Source organism: Propithecus coquereli, unplaced genomic scaffold, assembly GCF_000956105.1.
Source record: "Propithecus coquereli isolate 6110/MARCELLA unplaced genomic scaffold, Pcoq_1.0 Scaffold403, whole genome shotgun sequence".
In the NCBI taxonomy this organism is placed as follows: domain Eukaryota; kingdom Metazoa; phylum Chordata; class Mammalia; order Primates; family Indriidae; genus Propithecus; species Propithecus coquereli.
Window position 1 is genome coordinate 1,224,643 of NW_012149764.1, and position 21,152 is coordinate 1,245,794.

A 21,152-nucleotide genomic window follows, 5' to 3' on the forward strand; every position below is an offset into this window, starting at 1 on the left:
CAGAAATGCTATAAAGGACATTCTTGCAATACATGTTTATGTCCTATCTACAATTATTTCCTTAGAATAAATTAGAAGTAGGCCTACCAGGTATATTAATATATTTAAGGTTCCCAAAACTTATTGCTAAAATGTCTTTCAGAAAGTGTACCAAATACTTCCTCACCTACAAAGTATGAAAGTGCTAATTTGAGGATACCTTTTCCAATCCTTAATATTTAAATATTTGAGGTTAAAATATTATGAAATATTTTTATTTTTTTAATTTCAGAAATTAATGAATGATATAAAGTCCTCCAACCCCACTCCCACCCTGTCATTGCCAATAGTGACCTGGGTAGGCTTAAATATAATGTCAGATTCTGGGACGCCAATCATTCAAGTTCTAGATTTTATTGGGGCCAAATAAAGAGGAAAACATAGCCATACATTTAAAAAGATCAATTACAATTATGTCCTTTGATCCTTTTTCAATTCGTCTAATTGACTCACAACATTGTTTTGTTTTAACATTTTCCTTCTATGATAACTACATCTCATAGCTCACTGCATTTGTGATAGTTGAAGGCAGATTCCTGGGGAACAAGACATGGAGACAATGATCTCCTTAGGAGAGGTTCAAATCTTGCTGGAATCATAAAAAGGCTGAGAGGTCAGCCTGTAAATAAGTCAGGGAGAGACACGTCTACACATTTTGCCAAATGAAACCCACCATCTTGACGCCTGAAGTAATTAATGGAAAACTTAAAGGGCAAATTGAGTACTCCAGGGTATGTATGAGTGTATTTATGGATGCATATATATGGATCAGGTTAGTCACAGCTAAGAGCTGGATGGTTCCTGCTGTGGTTGTGAAGAACAATCGGTATATTTTTGCTGTGGGGTCTTTACCAAGGCTCTTATTCAGAATACTAGGTATGATAACGTAGCCCCCTTCACACTCACTTTTCAAACCCACTCCTACTCTCCTCCCATCACTAAATCCTACCTTCCCTAATGGAAGGAAACAGAGAAGCTTAGATCTGTTGCCAAAGCCCTTCTGTGTCTGTGTGGGTGTGTTAGGGGTGAAGTGGGGGAATAGTTAGGTTCCCTGACTTGATCTTGATTCATCTGACCGAGGAGAACATGTCCTCACCTAAAATCGCAGGAAAAATAATATACTTTAGAAGCAGTGTTACGCAAGTGCCAAGATATCCAGAAGGTCAACCCCAAACCCAATAAAGTACAATGTTTATAAAGCAACCAATCATGGATAATCCTCTGAGACTATGTCTACAGAACTCTAAATAACTACTAATTCTTTTGAACCAGTTATTTGGCAATATGCATTTTTTAAAAAACCTAGTTCTTCACCAGACTTAGTCACTTTAAACCTTATAGAGACAGAATAGGTGGCTTAAGTGGGGATGTATCTTAGTTCAAGGATTGAATATAAAACCGTCACTTTGTATACCAACTTTTCTTTTGTAATATCCAAGAAGATATTGGAGATGTGGGAACAACATGTGCAGGAGAATATGGTAATTCATTATGATTTAATCTTACAGAAAACAGAAAATCCCCCAATAGTGGAATAGGCTTAGTAGTGCTGACCATCAAGGAAGAATGGGATGAAGAAATACAAGTGGCAGAAAGCTTGAGAAAAAGTGACCCAAATCGCTGAGGATTTACTAATAGATAAAGGAAGGAGTGAGGAGCCTCAGCAGGCCTGGACTCTAGACCAGTGTTCTTCAAAGAGGTTTGTGCTTGCCCCAGAGAGAATGTGGGATGATACACTGGGGTATGAATGGAATACTGAACTATTATTTTTAATTTTTTAGTTAGTTGTTATAGTGGATTGAATTGTCTTCCACCCAAAATATTAATATATGTTCAACTCCTAACTACTGGTACCTGTGAATGTGACCCTGTTTGCAAATAGGGTTTTGCACATGTAACCAAGTTAAGATGAGGTCATCCTGAATTAGTGTGGGTCCCAAATCCAATGACTGGTGTCCTTTTAAGAAGAGAATAGGACACACAGGGAAGAAGGCCATGTGAAGACAGAGGCAGAGAGTGGAGTGATGCAGCTATACAAGGAATGCCAAGGCTTGCCAGGTGCCACAAGAAGCTAAAAAAAAAAAAAGGCGGCTTCTTCCCTTGAACTTTCAGAGGGAATGTGGCCCTGCTGAAACCTTGATTTCAGACTTCTGGACTCCAGAACTGTAAGAGAATAAATTTCTGCTGTTTTAACGCACCCAGTTTGTGGTTAAGTTATTAGGGCAGCTCTTGGAAACGAATGCAGTTGTTTACCGAATACATGTTGAACACCAGTGAATTCACTGGATTCTAATTAACAACTAAGGGGTAAGATATTTGTTACGTTCACCTAATTCTTCAGGTTTTTCAAAGGTGAGATGGTTCAATAAGACTCTCATTACATCTTAAATTATGTGATACATTAGTGAGCAAATGCCAACCATGTGACAGACACATGGGTCAGAGCAAGAGGAATCTGAGTAACTTTGCAGAACAAAAATGTGTCATCTAAAGCTGCACCAGCACACTCTGTCTTCCCTGTGCCTAATCATGTGCAACAGTTTCCTCCTACGATTCTTTCTGATGCAGCTGGCCAAATATAGAGCCATTGAGAGGTTTTATTTTATGTGGATTCCAAGGTAAAGCAGTTTAATTATGACCATTAGAAGCAGCACTTTAAACTTCCAAAGCTTTAATTCTTTGATCAGCATTTCTTTTAGTTTTATAAACCACAAAGCTTGTCAAACTCTCTCCAAACCAAATCCCTTGGCAAAACTGGGTATAGCAGGCCTTCATAGGGATTCAAAAATTGTAAATGATGTTTCAAAATATTTTGGCACAAGATAAGTGGCTGAGTGAGATCCAACAATCAGCCTATGTATATTTTTTCAATGTATCCTTTTGATTTCTATTTTTGTATATCTTAAAAATATATATATGAATTTATAGAGATATATATATACACACACATATAGATCTGTCTATGCATGTGTATAGGTATATATAGTGTGTCTGTATGCATATGTAAATATATAGATATATACATATATATAGAGGGGGGAGAAAGGGAGAAGAGAAACTATTTATTAATAGTTCTGGGCTTTCTATTGTTATCATTACTGTTACACATGCACATAATTAAAAGATAAATATTGGTATACTTGAGGGAGACATATATATAAAGCGTTTTAATTTATAGGTACACATATCAAGAAACTTTAAAGATGACTTCTGTGAACTTTAAGGATATAAATTTCATAAAGTTCATAAAAAAGGTAGGTTCTATTTTATTGCCAGAGCAATAAAATGAATGACAGATCCAGAATGATGGGAGGCTGTCAAAAATAAAATGTTAACAATGCAATCATAAATGGTCCTGGCGGGGAAGAAAAGGACAGTCATTGTCACACCTGCGTGGTTGCATAGGGAGTTCTCCCAGCAGTTCAGAGTTTAAAAGAGTATTTGACAATAAAGGAGGGGAAGATCCTATCCAAGACAGTACAAAGGGACAGCACCTTACTGAAAAAAATAGCATGAAAATACTGACGTTCAGGAAGTGCTGAGGCTTTTAGAAAATACCAAGGAAAACAAGACTTTTAAAACAAAAACATCTGAAGGGATACATTGAGAGTAAAACGAGAATAAGGGAAGAGAAACTGGGACTAAGATTGACTGTGGGCTTACTGTGTGTTAATTACTATACCCTGTTCTCCCTTTTAGTATTTGCAAAAGCCTGTGGAGACACTGATTATAAATGCTACTTTATAGATGATGAAGTGAGGAAACTGGGATGCTGGAGAGATTCATTAACTTGCCCAAGGTCACTACAGTATTAAACAGTATATAGAAGAGACTGGACAGAACCAGGACAGGGCAGATTCTAAAATACAGTCTCCTTTCACTACTCAAGGGTGGTGATCTAATAAGATAAAGAACCTCCTCCCTCCCTTTTCTTCTTCCTCCAAAGGATTGCATGCCCATGATATCTTAGCTGCTGCTTTTGGTTGTGCCAGACTAAGTTCTCAGCAAGAGAGGACCATCAGCTCCTGGTGCCTTCATTCAGTCATCACACAACATTGGTGAGACTCTGAAATGCATTCAGTGAAGAGCGATACACCACAGAACAGGACTCAGTCCCTCTACTCAGGAAGCTCACATGAAGGCAAATAATAGCAACATCAGTGCAACAATAAAGGCACGGAGGGCTGTAGGAGCCCTGGGAATCATGAGGCAGGTGTGTGAGGTAGATGGTTTGCCTCCTTCTTACCTAGCAGGGGAAAAGGAGAGAAGCATAGAAAAATATTACCAGTAAGGATGAAATCCAAGATATGTACAAAAAAAGTAATGGAATAAAAAGGTGATTTAAATTCATTCACCTAATTATACCCTAAGATACTTAAAAAATATAAATATTTGAAGGCAAAAAAGAAAAAAAACGATGTTATCCAGGTTTGCAAAAAAGCAGAAAGGGCAAAGTCCAAAACTCCAAGCAGATGTTGGCTATTGCTCTTTTGAACTTTTTTTTTTTAGAACTGGTCATTAAACAGATGGTTTATAAAGATTTAGAAAGAAAGTGGTAACTTCCAGGATGAACATGGCATAAGTCAGCATTTTCTACTTTCCTCTTGGAAGCCATCCAAAAACAAGGAGAATAGATACTGCAGATGGCAGACCTCATTTTCTATAAAACCAGGAGAAAGATAACTGCAGTCTCCAACATATGTGTAATGGCTGTAAAAGCAGTTGAGACTGGTCATAAGCCACATGGAAGAAAGTACAAAAGAAGTGCAAAGAGTGACAGACACGAGAGCCCAGGGGAAGGACATCTCAGAAAATGCTCACAAAAATATAGCCCCTGAAGGTGAGGAGCATTTTCTGCAATGTGAAAGGTGTATTCCTTATTTGTAATGTCTTGTGCAGGAATTGGGTTGAGCAGGGCTTTGAACAGAAACATTCCTGGAACTGGAATGTGGTGAAGCCACCTAAAGAATACAAGAGGAGCCATTCTTGCAGGAAGTAATGGGACTCCGAGGCAGCCTAGAATGAGAGAGAGACTGAATTGAAAAAAGCTGATAGCATGAAGACTGTCACATCTCTCCCTGCCACGGGGACTTCTATCTGTAAATAGCTGCCCAGAAAAGTCCCATAATTTGATGATGAATAACAATAACACCAAAATAATAAGGGACAAGGAGATTTATTATCAGAAAAAAAGTAGGAAAAGTGTAGCAAAATTTACAAACACATGAACAATGCATATCAGATAACTGATGCCATGGCACAAATAAAAAAAATGTAAGAAAATATTTCATCACAAATTTTAAAACCACAATTAAAGGAGGAAACAATAGTTTATGCAGAAATACAATAATTCAAGGAAGAGAATAAAAAAGGTCTCAATGCACTGATATGGAAATGTCTGTTTTTTTTGAGACAGAGTCTCGCTCTGCCAGGGCTAGAGTGCCATGGCATCAGCCTAGTTCACAGCAACCTCAAACTCCTGGGCTCAAGCTATCCTCCTGCCTCAGCCTCCTAAGTAGCTGGGACTACAGGCATGCACCACTATGCCCAGCTAATTTTTTCTATTTTTAGTAGAGACAGGGTCTCACTCTTGCTCAGGCTCGTCTCAAACTCCTGAGCTTGAGCAATCCTCCCACCTTGGCCTCCCAGAGTGCTAAGATTACAGGCATGAGTCACCGCACCCGGCTGGAAATGTCTTTGAGATATATTGTTAAGTGAAAAAATTAAGACGTAGAAAACAGATACAGAATGTTACCATTTAGGCATAAAAGCAGGAGCAAATGAATACATAAATGTACAAACTCCTGTCATTATAGCTTTTGTAACTGGATATCTAAAATGAAACTCTGAAAGGATATGCAAGAAACAATAACAGTGGAGGTATCGGCGGGGGGGGGGGGGGGGGGGGGGGGGGGGGGGAGGCAGCAAGGGGCATGAATGGTGTCCACACTGGGAAGAAGATTTTTCATTGTTTATCTTTTTATGTATTTTTATTGTAAATGGTGTGACTGTATTCTCTCTTCAAAAAAATTAAATAACCTTTTAAGGAGACAGAGAGTCATGATAGCTAGAGATCTAGCACAGTTTCACTAAGAAATTAATAAAGGCTATGTCCAATTAGTTTCATTTCCTTTTTAGGGCAGGGTTATTGAACTGGGTTATGAGAGTGAAATCAGAAATTAAGCTTACTTGGATATCACATTTGACAAAGTTCGTACCATATTTCCTTCTGAGCTGGACAGAAGAATGCGGGCTAGGTATGAATGCAAGCTGGTGGATTTTGAGCTACTTCCATGACCAAATTCAAAGGGTGTGCATTATGCTGGATATGTGCAAACTGGGAAGGAAGATTATATCCTTGATCTTTTTCTGCTTAATATTTCAAAAATAAAGATACCTATTTAATTTACATATGACATAAAATGATAAGAATCACTAATATGCTACACAAAAGAACTTTAAAAATAAATAAAATAATCCATTGCCTCTAGCAAAGATCCCAAAACAGCAGATGAATGCATGAGTGGAATAAATACAAAAACTAGTACTAAAGCTGACAAAAGTCAGCTGCATACTAGGAAAAGGCAACATCTGATTTAAAAGTAGATCATGTGAAAATACACTTTTTGGTTTTAATTGACTATATACTCTAGAAAAATGTACACCAAACTTAATTTAAACTTATTATAAGTATAATTCAAAACAGCAGTGGTTACTGTTGTTCTGTACCCAGCAGTTGTCAGAACATATACGCTATCCTATATTTATTCTGGAGAAATGTTTTAAAAGGAGACATTGATAACCAGGGTATCTTGGAAAAGAGAACTTAGAATTTCAAACTACTTCAAAATCAAGAATTGAGGATGCTAGCCTAAACCCAGAAAGACTGGGAGGACATTTGGTAGAATTTGCCAAATATTTGAACAATTGTCATTTAGAGGTTAGAACAGACCTATGTAGTTTGAATTCAGAAGCACAACTAAGATCAATGAGTGGAATTTACGGGAAGTACAATATAGGATCGATAGCAAGAATAATTGTTTAATAATTAGAAATGTCAAAATTGGGAGACATTAATAGCAATGATCATATGAAAAGTCACTTAACCTGATCAATAATTAAAGAAATGCAGGCCACGCCCAGTGGCCCATGCTTGTAATCCCAGCACTTTGTGAGGCTGAGGCAGGAGGATCGCCTGGGCCCAGAGTTTGAGGTTGTAGTGAGCTATGATGACACCACTGCATTCTACCCAGAGTGACAGAATGAGACCCTGTTTCAAAAAAAAGAAAGGAAATGCAAACCAAACAACAAGATGCTATTTTTAAAAATTATTTTTGGTTCTATCAGACTGACAAAAATCATACAGATTGGTAACATCCAGTTTAGGGAAAGATGTGGAGAAATGAACATGCTTATCCATTGCTGGTCTCAATGGCACAACCACTGAGAAAGGTAGTAGCTATCAGAGCTTAACATGCACATACCCTTTGATCCAGCACTTACATTTCTAGGCATCTCATTTGGAAATATCCATGTCACTGTGCACACTATAGGTTCAAAGATATCCTAAATATTGATCAGTATTATGGTATATCCATGCTCTGGATTATTATGCATCTACTAATCCAGGACTTATTACTAAGTAAAAAAATTAAGTTGCAGACTGCCAGTCTAATCTTACTGTAAAAACAACAAACCCCACAATGATGTTATTTGTTGGTACATGCAGGGAAAATCACCTGAAAGTATAGAAATCAAACCGTTGCATTGGGGGGAGTACGGTGAGGGACAGGAGTAGAGGATAATTCTATGCATTTTTGTAGTTTTGAATTTATATGTGAGCACGTTAGGTTTTTGCAATTAAAGAAATAAAGACTTTAAAGATGGAAGGATTGATTTGTAAAGTGGTGAGCTCTTCGTCACTGGAGTACTCAAGCATAGGCCCAAGGAAGAGTGGGAGGTAGGGAGGAAAGAAAGTTGCATGAGATGATCTCTGAGTACCCCTGACACCCTGAACGTCCTGGAACCACTCTGCTACTCCTCCTCTAACTCACACAGCTGAAGCTCCAACAAGGTGTAGGAAAATAGAACACTTTAAAAATGAGATAAATCAAGGTAATTGCTGCAGAGACCTTGTGAAATCCACCATCATAGGGAAGCAGCCAGGCCTTCCTGACACACCATCTACTGCCTCTGACGTGCTTTTTTTCCTCTGCAGTACAGGTCACTTTTATTATATTAAATTTGTGTGTATGGGCGTGTGTGGCCAGACAGATGTAAGTAAATCCAGGAAGCTGATACAGGGTTTAAGCCTCTGGCAAGTGCCCTCATGAGCTGCTAGATTTCCTTCCTTCCTCCATGGCTGGCTGCCCTTGAATCACCTGAAGCTCCTCTTCCTTGCCACCCTCAGTGTAAGGAAGCAACCTGCCCTGAGGCTTTGAAGCTGAGGGCACCTGTGGGAATCCAGCCGGGCCTTTGCTGTCCACGTGTAGGTGCTGAAGTCCCAGGGGCCTGCCTGCCGCCTCCCACTCCCAGCCATCCCTTTGTGCCCAGGAAACAGAGGTGAAAGCACATCTGTATCTTGCTGCTTACCGCTTATTGGCTACAAACAGGACTTTCCCTGAGAGAGTCTCCCCTTCCTTGGCAAAAAGAGGAGTCTGCAGGAGGCACCGCACCTGATACCAATGAGTCAGAGGCTCGGTTGGGGCTGTCGACAGCCAAACTGTTACCCTGTGGGGCAAGAAAAGAGTTAAAAGCCAGTTACATGCCAGACCCACATTAATGGGTTGGACAGGGACCACAGTTGATAAGTGGTTGTCACTCTTTTTGACTCATGGAACCCTTTTAAGATAAGGACGCTCAATTTGTGCAGCAAGTACCATATGTATTGAGTGCTGAACTAAGACTTTATGTACATTATTCCATTAAATCTACACAGCAGCCCTATGAAGTATGCCCAGCACCACACAGAGGGCAACTGGAGAGCCGGGCTTCAGATTCATAGACTTGGCCACCATATCAACCTGCATTTCTGAATCAGAGCTCATTAGAGGCCCAATGAGTAACAGAGTTCAATTAGAAACTGATTTGTTTGAAAAGTATAGCAAAGGGGAGAAGTCTGGAGTCTGGCCTCTTACTGTCTCATGCCAAACTATTCAGGGGTCCTGAAGTGAGAAAAATGTGTAGAACAGATGGTCACTACTGTCCTTCCAGCTTGGACATTGTGTGTGTGTGTGTGTGTGTGTGTGTGTGTGTGTGTATGTGTGTGTGTTAAATTGAGGTTCTTCATTTCATATAAAGAGGTGAGAACATCTTCCTGTGCTCCTAACACCGAGGTCACCTGTCCTGGGGCTGGGCAGCGGTTGCTGGCGAGGTGGGGAGCAAGGTGCACATTAAGTATGGGGCCAATTCCTAAAGGGTCAATTTTGACTTGAAGATTTTGGGGAAAATTTTTATGTAATTTAACTACTAAGTAATACAAACCACTTTTAGATAAAAATATACTCAGATATAGTACAGAGTGGAATGCAAATTACACACACACACACACACACACACACATATATATATATATATATAAAAGATAAAGCATTTAACTTCAAAGACACTTCCCTCTTGAGGTAGGCCACATCTTCCTTACTCTTGCAAGAACAAATTCACTTATGTGGAATATTACTAGGGGACCAAATATTTGGATTCCTTGGATAAACATGCTTACGTGGAGTAGGAATGATTTGTGCATCTTTCTCTCTTACTGTCAGCTCTGACAGGGCTTTCAGGGTTGGGTCCCCTCTTCCCTTTAGTCCCCAAAGACCCCATCCCCACCCCTTCTAAGCAGGTGCAATGATAAGCCTAGACACTCTCACAGGGAGTGGAGGAGAGTACAATGTAAACGTTTCCCTTTGCCTGGGCATGTGACCCAGACCAAATCTTTTTGGTAGCTGGAACACACGAGGAAGCCTGGGAAAAGAGTAGGGAAGTCAGGAGGAGAACAGAGATTTGGAGGCCGGGGAGTGATGCAGCCCATGCCAGAAACACCAAACATTAACATCCAAGTTGTAGGTGGTCTTTTCCCCGTAACTTTCAAACCTGTGCAGTAGAGGAAAACAGAGTGCACAGATGGAGAAGTTTGCTAATGCTGCAATTAGCATTAGTAATACATACCTGCCTGATCATTAAAAGATTCCAGGGTGTGAACAGAAGTGGGGGAAAAGTAAGATTCAGGAAATTACCCAGACACAAGAGGTTATATAACCAGGTATGTTGGAAACAAAGGCAGGGGCTTGGGTTGCCACTCCATCTAGTCTAGAAAGACCAAGAAGGTTGGTAAAGCACAAACCCTCTCTCACTAATCCAAAGCTCAATCCATTTGGCTTAAGAGGCTTTGCATATTTTAGTCAGAATTGATACGACACATGGAAAACCATCTCATTTTCACTTCATCCTAAAATCTACAAGCAACATTAACATCTGTGTTTATTTCCTTGAAAAGTGGAGAAACAAGTATTAGTGTGGTTGAAATTGATTCTTAAACACTTTAAAATTGTGATTACAAATAGTGGAGGGAAGCATGGGATCCAGTGGGCTAAGAAGGGGGTGGGAGCAGGATACACACCGAGATCCAACAAAGGCCACGTCAAACCAGAACGCCAGGCCGTGGACGAGGCCAGACTGCGCCATCTGAAACACAAAGGGGATTTCTACTCTGCAAGGAAATAGAAAGAAAGAAGGAAGAAACACTTGGAATTATTGTTTTTCTTGTTGACAGATACTCTAAATATATTTGTGAGATCAGTAGGAACATTCATAGAATATTTTCTTTCTCTCTTAAACACTTTTGCTTTGGCAGCAAGTTTCTCTCAGTGTGTGAGTAATGCTTGGGTGACATTGCACATTGGAGAAGCTTGCGTCTTGACAAAACCCTGCAAGAACCGTGCTAGGTGCTGCCATGACCCAGAACTGCACAAGGGTGAGTGTAGCATCTGGTGCTGGGTTTGACTACTGAAGAGGAGGATGACTCAGGACACAGGTGACAATCATCCTTCAAGGAGCCAAAACGTGGGTGGTGGCAGTTCGCCTGTGCAGCTGTTCAGAAGGTAATGTCTGTTCAGACCTCTGAAAAATTGAATGGATCACAAGAGGAGCATCAAGCTCGGAACGTCATTGTCATAGTTCATTTCTTTTGCAGGGAGGCAATTTAACTTCCCACCAGGCTATAACAAGAGTCATGCAGAAGTGGCCATGGTTTATGCCAAATGCAGAATAAGCAGGAATAGGAAAAACATTGGAAAAGATACAACAAATTCTAGATGCTGAACCTATTTTAGCTGTGTAACTTCAGAAAGTTACTTAAGTTCTCTGAAACTCAGTTCGTTGAAAGGCAACAAAATCTCTCTCCTGCTTTCCTCACAAGGTTCTTGTGCATGCCAAATAAAAAAATGTATATATGAGAGTGCTGTGCAAACTTTGAAGCATTTCATATATAAAAGGTGATGTTATTGGTCCATCTCTGAGGCTGGATCACTCCAAAGACTCTTATTTTATTGAATGCTCTGCAGGTTTTCAAAGGAGGTTGTATGATGTTATTTGCATTCATGGTGCCCCCAAAGGCTGAACTTCTTTTACCCTTTAGCCATTAGAATACTTCTAGAGTTTTCCATTGTCCTTGTCACATTGAATTTATTGGTCTTACACTGTAATTATTTCTTCTCATTTTTTGCATCCCCTAAATAGACTATGAGCTCCTCAAAGATAGAGACTTTAAAAAATTACTTTTCGTATCTGTACAAGCACCAACACAGTTACCTGGCATATAGTAGGATTTCAATAAACATTTGCTGAATCAATGCACAAGTGAATGAATGATATCTCTGGAAAAACTACATAGATATAATTTTCAAAAAAATTTCATAGGACTCAGGAGGTAGCCCAGAGTAGCAAATAAAGCTAATGAAAGAGAATTTTGTCTAGACCTTTGGTAGTTATTAGAGTTGTATTCAGATGCCAGTTCTCTTGTACTGAGCATATGGTAGGATTGCATTTTTCTACCCACTTAAGCTCAGGTATTTCCATGTGATTTGCTTTGACTAATTAAATGTGCACAGAAGTGACTTGTGTCATTTCAAGGCAGAAGCTTTAATTGTCAGTGCATACTTTGCCATGCTCATTCTTTCTCTTCAGTGACCAGCACTGTTCCAGACAGGAGCTGCTGCATCATCCCAATTACTAGTGTGGGTACTCTGTGGTAGCACTAAAGCTGGTTTACAATGGATAAATAGTGTCAGGTAGCAAGAGATATGTGTTTTAGAGGCCACTGAGGTGTCTTTTTGTTACTGAAGCATGCTGTAGCCTATCCTGACTGATACTGGATACCCTTTGTGATCTTGAGATGGGTGATGTTTTTGACTTAGCCAGCTGCACTTTCTAAAATCTGACCCTTGCTTCCCCAATAGCTCTAGGCAAATTACAACCTGGTGGGTCTTAATTTTCTTAACCAGAAAAAAAAATATAAATACTGATCTTCTCACGGAGAAAGGGGCAAGATGCTAGTGAAAGGTCACCCAAAGGGGATTCATATCACTATCTAAAAAAATAGAACCAAGTCAAGGCACGAGTCTTCATTTCAGAGTTCTTTTCAAGTAGAGGGGAAGAGGACAAAAACTAACATTTATTGAGTGCCTTCTTTAAAAATGAGCCAGTGCCTATGAAATACTTAGCACAACACTTAGTATGCAGTAAACAATTAACAAGTTGTACCTCTTTTCTTGTCATTGTTACATGCACTGGCCTGGGTGAACTCACATATATGCTCTCACTTGAAAAGCATTAAAGCAGAGTGGTTAAAAGCCCAGAACTTGGAGCCTTTGGAAAAGTTCAAATCCTAGCTCTAACACGCTTCTTAATTCTGTGACCTTATGCAACCTATCATTCAACCCTGCCGCATTTTTGTCATCTGTAAAATGGGAATAACAACAGTACCATTCACACAGGATTGTTGTGCAATTAAATGAGTTATTGAGAGCTCAGAACAGTGGTTGTATAAGTACAAGCTATGCTATTACTATTTACTTTTTCTCATTCAGTTCTTAAAATGATCCTACGAAGGAGACATCATTATCCTCATTTTGCAGTAAATGAAACTCATATTGATATACCATTCCTGTACGTGATTCACATCTAAAATCTTCCCCCTGTGTGAGCAGCAGAAGTCTGCATTGAAGTTTTTGGTGGAGGACGTGGAGAGGAGATTTTAAGCATCAAGAGCAACACTGATTTGTACAAACCTGTGCAGATCTTCCTCTTCTGCATCCATGAAGTTTATTGTGTATTTGACAGTCTGAGCCATCAAAATCCTAACGTCAAATGTGTCCTCAGGGGGAAAAAACATCGAAGATGTTACCTTTCTGTCAAGACAAACTGAATTCAAGCAAGTTTGCAGTCTAGTTCTCCTCATGCATCACGAGTTAGGATATAAGCAGGCATGAGCTTAATGAGAATAATATTAATAATAAAAACTAACCTTTATTGAGCACTTACTATATGCTAAACATTAAGTGCTAAGGGCTTTATTAAGTTTTAGCATTTATTCCTTGAAACGTCTCTAGAGTAAGTATTTGGTGTTTTTTTCAACAATCCAAAATTTATTCAGAGGTGAGGATTTCTCTCTTCCCCACATTCTGTCCAAGAAGTTCCATATGAACTTAGTCAACCCTCTGCAACAGGTATGGCATTTGACCCCCGATTAGTCAATCACAGCATTACTTTTCCCCTGAAGGCAGTGACTGGTTGATAGATGGGCACATGACCCAAGATAGGACAATCAGGCTCTGTCTAAACAAAATCTGAGGCTTTTGCCTAAGTTACTAGGAAAAGGCAGCCTCTCCTGCAGAACTTAGAGTTTTAAGAATCAGAGACTGGAGTTTCTGTGGCCATTTTGCTATCATGATAGGAAAACGTATCTAGGAATAGAGTTAAATCAGAGGAAGTGGAGACAAGCAATGAGGACAGAAAAATCAGATCCTGGCAACACTGTTGAAGCTCCTGCAATAGGACCCCGAAGCAAACTCTATCTCCAGGCTTTGCAATTTTTAAGGGACAGTCATTCCATTTTAACGTGAGCTAGTTTGGTTTGGGTTTCCTTCCACTTACAACTGAAAGAATTTCAGGTGATGCAAACTTAAAATTTGCCCAAGGTTACACAGCTAGACAGGGCCACAATTGAAACTCAAATCTGATTAACAGGAAAGCTCCAGCTGCAAGCTATTATACAATGCTTCCTCTTCTATTATCCCGTGGCCACTAGAATCAATGGGAAGTTGTGAATTATTGAACAAGTGTGAGGGTTGAGTGTGTGTATGGGGTGTGTTAGGGCAGTGGGGGAACTAGAAGTTACTTATTGAAAGGTAGTTAGGAAATCTCCTTGCTTTCAGTAGTATCGCTCTCTGACAGTGTTTTTAATTGGTTGGGATATCAGAGGTAGAAGACTGAAAAACACGGTACTCTAAGGACTTCTTTCTCTTCTTCTGTGATGGCTTAGCACAGAACCTGGCAGTGCACTGCGTGCTATGCGAATGAGTAAATCAATACATAAACGCGTGGGAGCAAGCCTGTAAAGAGAGCACACTTACTACTATTGGCTGTCTGAAGTATTCGTCCACTGCCGCACCCTGGAGACTGGACAGGTTGACCCCATAGAAGCACTGCTGGTACCTAAAATAAGCAGCACAAAGAATCACCATGCACTTGCCCCTCACATGAGTCCCCAAGCCCCCCATCGCTGTGATGTGCTGTGAGGCGGCTGCACAGGTCCTCTACGTTAGCCCTGGAGCGAGTGTTCAAATGTGTGAGGCGTAACTTGTCTATAGAAAGTGGCAGGAAATTGTTTCTAGAAAATCTTCAGACCTGTACCTGACCTGGGGCTGGGGTAAACAGCAGAGGAGAGGAAGTTGAGTTGAAGGAAATTACTTGTGGGTGATTATTGGGAAGGATAATTGGGAGCAGGAAGGCCACTGGGCTTCCTACCTTGATCTCATGCCCCGTAGGTAGCCTCCTGCTCCGCGCTGTCCAAGTGCTGAAATGCAATTTCCTTGGCCCTCTCACTATCCCAGCCCAGAGCACAACTTCAGATCTCCAAAGCCTCTTGACACTCCTGCTGTTTTAGAAAATAGATTTCCCTTTTCTATTCTTCCATAGCCACTGGCCTGCACCTTCTTGATGGCATTTGCTGTGATGGCTGACACCAAGCAGCAAGCCACAAGCGAGCAAAGGCTGTATCGGGTAGTGAACTGGAGCCAGCTCATACCAGCTTACCAGAGCCCACTGTGCACACTTCTTCCCAGTTCCATGGTCAGTGACATCTGAACTATTGAAACTGGCAAACACTACAAATCACATCTTCAGTCCCCTCCTCCCACTCAGAGAGCCAAAAGAATAAAGCATTTACAAGCACATCACTGGCTCTGTCTTACCTTTATGTACCTGCTACAACTCAGACCATGCCTGGAGCATAATAAGTATTCTGTGTCAGCTTGGCTAATGGCTAATGGTCTTGAGTATTTAGAAAGGCAATCCAGGGTATGGATTAAGAGTGGCTTTGATTCTAGCTCTGACACTGACAAGCTGTGTGACTTGGACAAGTCATTTGAACTCTATGCCTCAGTTTCCTTATCTTTAAAATGAAAATATTAATACTTATAAGTTTTCCTTGTAGGGTTCTTGTAAGGGTTAAATCAGTTAATTTAAAAAAAAGCACTTTGAATAATGCTTGGCATTTTGTTACTACCGTAGGTGTTGGCGAGTATGCTCTGAACATCACCTTCTCGGATCAGTGCTTGGGACCAGGGCAGTGCTTCCCAATCTGACTTTGCTGAGCGATTACTTAGGGGAGCTTGTTAAAAATTCAGATTTCAAGGCCCAACTCCAGAAAGGCTTGGGAACCTTATCACTAGAGGTTGAAAGCCTTTATCTCTCACTAAGCTTCACTAATAAGGGTGTGTGTTTGCATGTGTTGTATAGTCTGTGAATCAGATAAGAACTCAATTCATTCCCCCAAACCTATGCTCATAAACCTGCAGGGAAGAGAGAAAAACAAAACAAGACACAGAAACATGGACTAAACAAAAACATTTGTGGTGCAGCCAGAGTTTGATGGAAGGATCAGGTAAAGTGAGGCTCCAAATTAGGAGTCAAAGCCTCAAATGCCACCCCCGCTTCCCCACCAGCAGCAGTGCGGAAGGGCAGGCCTAGTAATATTAAATCAGCAGCCAGTCCTCAACATGCAATTAAAACTCAAGCCCCACTGAATAATCTGGGGACTCTTCCTGTGCTTGTACCATTTCTCTGAGCCTTTGGCTGTTTTCCCCTTTACCTAGAATGCTCCTTTCCCTCATTTGCCCTGTTAATTCCTACGTGATCTGTAAGACTCAGCTCAAATATTTCCATTTAAAAATTTAAAACCTTGGGGGCAATCAAATATTTATGTTTCACTCACTGAAAAACAGAAGTATTTTCTTATTCATTCCTGTATATTTAGCACTTTGCATTGGGCCAGGAATATGGTTAGGGCTAAAATTATCTATCTACATTTATCTATCTAATTAATGAATTCATCAGTGAGTGAACTGGAGGGCTTGGTGTCCTCAATGGCTCTATATGTGGGCATAGGTACCAATAATAAGGATAAGGAAATGGGAAGTCATTTGCCCAAGTTTCCCCGTCTTCTGCTTCCACCAAGGGCCAGAGCCAAGCTGGCCCACAGGTAAAGCCAAACCGTGCAGCTTATCATTTTATAAATACATCTATTGAAAACAAGGCATCTATAATTCTAAAAAATGTTTGAAAACAGAACATCATAGGTTTAAATGAACTTTTCAATATTTACAATGAGGATGGGAGTGTTCTCAGGAAATAGTCATTTTCATAAAAGCCTGTTTGAGGGAAGGAGAAAGAAAGGCGGTCAGGAGGAGAGAAAGAGGAACACAAAGAGGAAGAGAAGGAGAGGGTGAGGGAGAAGGAGGGAGGAACAGAGAAAGAGAGAGAGACAGATCCAAGAAGAGAGAGAATTTCCCAGTTAGCCCACAAGGTCTCAACTTCTATTTTTTAAAATTTCTTGGGAAGCTTTTAAAGAGTGCTGATGCTTGGACTACTTCCACCCCACCCCTAAATTGTGACTTGTTTATCGGTGTAGTCCTAGTGCCTGTTTGTTTCCAAAGCTCAACAGGTGATTCTAAAGTACAACCAGGGTTAGGTACTAAGTTATTCTAGATTCCTGAACAAGTAGGTAAAAGAGAAAGCCCCAAGGGCAAAGAGAACCCTCCACCTGGAAATGATTGAGTTGAAAATTGCTTTCTATGTGCTGACTACAACCTCAGCTCTCAGAGGGGATGCATCTGTCCCATTTACTTTGCATGTTTGGTACCAATTAAAACCCAGCAGCCACAATCAGCATGGCACAAATGGGCACAATTTCTGGGGCAGATGGGGGAGCTATGGGCAAAGAGCCCACTGCCTGGGTTTTAAAATTTTCTGGCTGGACCATATTTCACATTTCTAATTCTTAGAAATCTCAAATATCCTTTTGTAATGCATCATAAAATAATTAAAGCAGATGGGATCTGGCATTTCTCTGGGTCTCCTAAGATACACTGTTGGGGGGATGGATGAGAAAACTAATCTGTTGACTTGGGAACTAGGGAGAGTTTCCATTGTTTTCATCAGAAATGGGTTTTATTTTCCAAGTTAATTTATGGATGCTTTATGAACACGTTAAGTGAAAGAGTCTGTGTGTTTTTTCTCTTCAGTTCACATTTCCAATTCCTACCATTCTTCGTGTGGGCAATTCTTCATATTTACTACCTCCACCACCACCACTATAATGCATGCAACATCTGGAAAGTTCTGCAAATATCATTCAGAGGAAAGCAATCTTGCTATTAGCTACTTCAAAACATATCCAGAGGTCAGAGAATGAGCCCATGTCCCATCACATTAACTCCATATTCTCCACACAGCCTATCTTGGAGAGGCATCCAGGAGAGCCTCCTTCTCTGGTCTTTTTTGTGTTCTTGTTGTTTCTCCTCTAGTTCACCTTGGTCTTTTGTTTTTTCTCCTCCTTCCACCTCTCCCCTCCCCACCAGTGTCCTGGATCCGTGTCAGAAGGCTGGTGGTACAGCCTTAGGTTCTCTTGTAGCTATTAGCATTGGTCTTTCAGATTCAACAGAGGGGAGCTTCTCTAATTAAGCACAAATTTCTCTGTCTAATATGAACACTCTCTCTCATAGCATAACTCAGATATTTTACTTTCATAGTCATATTTGCATCTGTATTCTATTCTAAGAAAAAATCTACTCATCTCCATTAAAACATTTTCTTCCTTTAAAAAATAAAGAAAACAAAGCAAGGAAGAAATATAGATGAAAGAAAGAGAAACAAAGAGAGAAGGAAGATGGGGGGGACTCACTGTGCTGTCTGGCAATTAAGCAACTTTTGTGTCAATGTGCTATGCTCCGCCAGAATTAACAATCAAGTGTACACTAACCTGATGAGAAACATACGTAACTCCAAGAACTTACAAAAGCAAGGATCCGAGACTGTCATGCAAGCCACAAATGGTGCTGAATGCAGCATAAGAACATGGTTGGAATAGGCCGGTGGGAGTTCATAGTAGGAGAAAGGTGTACATCTAGGAACAAACTGTATCTTTATTTGATTTCTTGTATATTTCTTACATCTAGCAGGACTTGAGACTTGGTTGTTTTCGACAATTTTCTTTCTTTTAAAATGAAATTAAATTTTATATGCGTTATTTTATGTGTTAACTGTGGTAAGAACACTTATATGTGATGTACCCTCTTAAATTTTTAAGGGTACATTATATTTGACTATAGGTAAGAGCTGTGCAGCAGACCTCTAGAACTTACTGTCATTGCTTGACTGAAGCTATAGGCCTGTTGATTAGTAACTTCCCATTTCCCTCCCCCCTCAACTGCCGGTAATCACCATTTCACTCTTTGAGTCTATGAATTTGACTATTTTAGATACTTCATATGCATAGAATCATGCAGCATTTGTCTATGACTGGCTTATTTCAGTTAGCATAATGTTCTTAAGATTCATCTACGTTGTCATATATTTCAGAATTTCCTTCTTTTTAAAGACAAAATATGTTCTCTTGAATATACATACCACATTTTCTTTATCCATTCATCCGTTGATGGACATTTAGGTTGTTTCCATAACTTGGCTATTGTGAATAATTCCGCAATGAACATAGAAGTGCTAATATCACTTCAAGATCCTGATTTCAATTCTTTTGGAAAAATACCTAGAAATGGGTTGGCTGGATCACATGGTAGTTCTATTTTTAATTTCTTGAGGAACTTCCATATCATTTTCCACAGCAGCTGCATCATTTTTCGTTCCCATTAACAGTATACAAGTGTTCCAATTTCTCCACATCCTCGTCAACACTTGTCTTCTGTTTTTTTTTTTTTTTTATAATAGCCATCCTGAAAGGTGTGAGGTGATATCTCACTGTGATTTTGATTTGATACAATTTTCTGCATCAGCAGAATGCAGGCAAACCACTGTGGAAGGTGGTATCTGTGTAAAAGATGCTTGCTCATCATGCCTCTGATTTTACTGGTTTAAACACCAGCAAAGTAGTATGGCTAATATTTTCAATGTGCTATGTTTATATACTTTTTGTATTTGTAAACATGTTTTTTTTTTCCTTTTAGTATAAAGGAGAGGACTCTTAAAAGAAATGGACTCTTAAAAGAAATCGAACTTCAGACTGTGCCTCTTTTGTAAGAAGTTAGGGAAAGTTTGTGATTCTGTAAAGGAATCCATAGAGCATCCCCAGGTATGCTAAACTCAATCTAGCTATTTGTGGTTGGCCTAAGAATTGGACCTATGAAAGTCATATCAAAGGGAAGAGTGAATCACCAAGATATCTGTTGTTTGTTCTATCCAGCGAAGGGTTGCTCTGGCTGGGATGGGGAACCTGTGGCCTCAGGGCCACGTGTGTCCCTCCAGATCCCCAAGTGCAGCCCCTCGACCGAATCCAAACTTCACAAAACAAAAGGATTTGTTCTGTAAAATTTGGATTCAGCCAAAAGGCTGCATTCAAGGATCCAGAGGTCCTTGTGGCCCCAAGGCTGTAGGTTCCCTACCCCTCTTTTGGGATGAGACTCAGTCCCAGCCAATCTGAGCATCTTATCACCCTAGCCTGGGTGATGGACTCAGGGTTAAGCACCTGACCCAAGGAGAGTCAAGTCTACAACTTTTATTTAAACTGTGACAAAGGAGAAGTAGAAATGGAGCTATGAGTCTATAAATCTAAGTTTCCTGGAAACCACATTGCTGCCACGAGGCAAAAGCTGTCCAAGAACAGAGCCAAGCTGAGGGATAGAGACCAGGACCCAATGCAAGTACATTAAAATCTATTTGTGTCTGAGAAGCTGAATCTACCCTTGGACTTTTGAGATATATTAGTCAGAAATATTCTTTTTCTTAAGCCATTTTTCATTGAGTTTTTGGCCACTTAAAACCAAAAGTGTCTTAACTGAAAAAAAAAAAAAAAACAATAAGAATCCTCATGTACATGTTCTATGAACATAATTCTAAGAGAATAGTTGTGCGTAATTCAGTGAAGTCCTAATTCTGTGAGGACTGAACTAAATTGTTATAGCTCAGATATAGCCCAGAAATAGCCCAGAGTGTATAGAATCAGGCTGGGGGTGGTGAGGTAGATGTCTGCTGGACTTGACAATTCTGTCTGGCAATGGATAGCTCTGATGCTGGAGGATCCAGAAACTGAAATACTACATCCCTGACTACACAGGTTTGATGTATATGGGCCCAGAGGCAGAATATTATAGAAGAGCCCTGAGTTTAACCAATGTTACAAAACAAGATAAACATAGAAATCGAAATTTATTCTAAGAGCAAAAACCAGATGAGTTCAAGAGTTTCAGATATACATAGAGATGCAGAGGAAATACCAAGAGCAAATACGGAGTAGTTGAAAGGAGATTATAGGCCAAGGAATCACTAAAATATAAATGAGCCAAGGACAACGGTATATGAAAATTCAGATATGAGTACATTGGTCA

General features: G+C 40.0%; 1 protein-coding gene across 1 annotated transcript in view; it reads right to left on the reverse strand.

The window, feature by feature from the left end:
• Nucleotides 1-21,152, reverse strand: part of LOC105817242 (histone-arginine methyltransferase CARM1-like) — a 252,075-nt gene that overhangs the window by 6,881 nt on the left and 224,042 nt on the right. Inside the window, exons 9-12 of the mRNA XM_012652874.1 lie at nt 14,667-14,748; nt 13,323-13,408; nt 10,655-10,744; nt 8,632-8,769 (exon numbers count right to left, since the gene is read on the reverse strand). Coding sequence (XP_012508328.1) covers nt 8,632-8,769; nt 10,655-10,744; nt 13,323-13,408; nt 14,667-14,748 — 396 coding nt within the window. The remainder of the gene's footprint in view (nt 1-8,631; nt 8,770-10,654; nt 10,745-13,322; nt 13,409-14,666; nt 14,749-21,152) is intronic.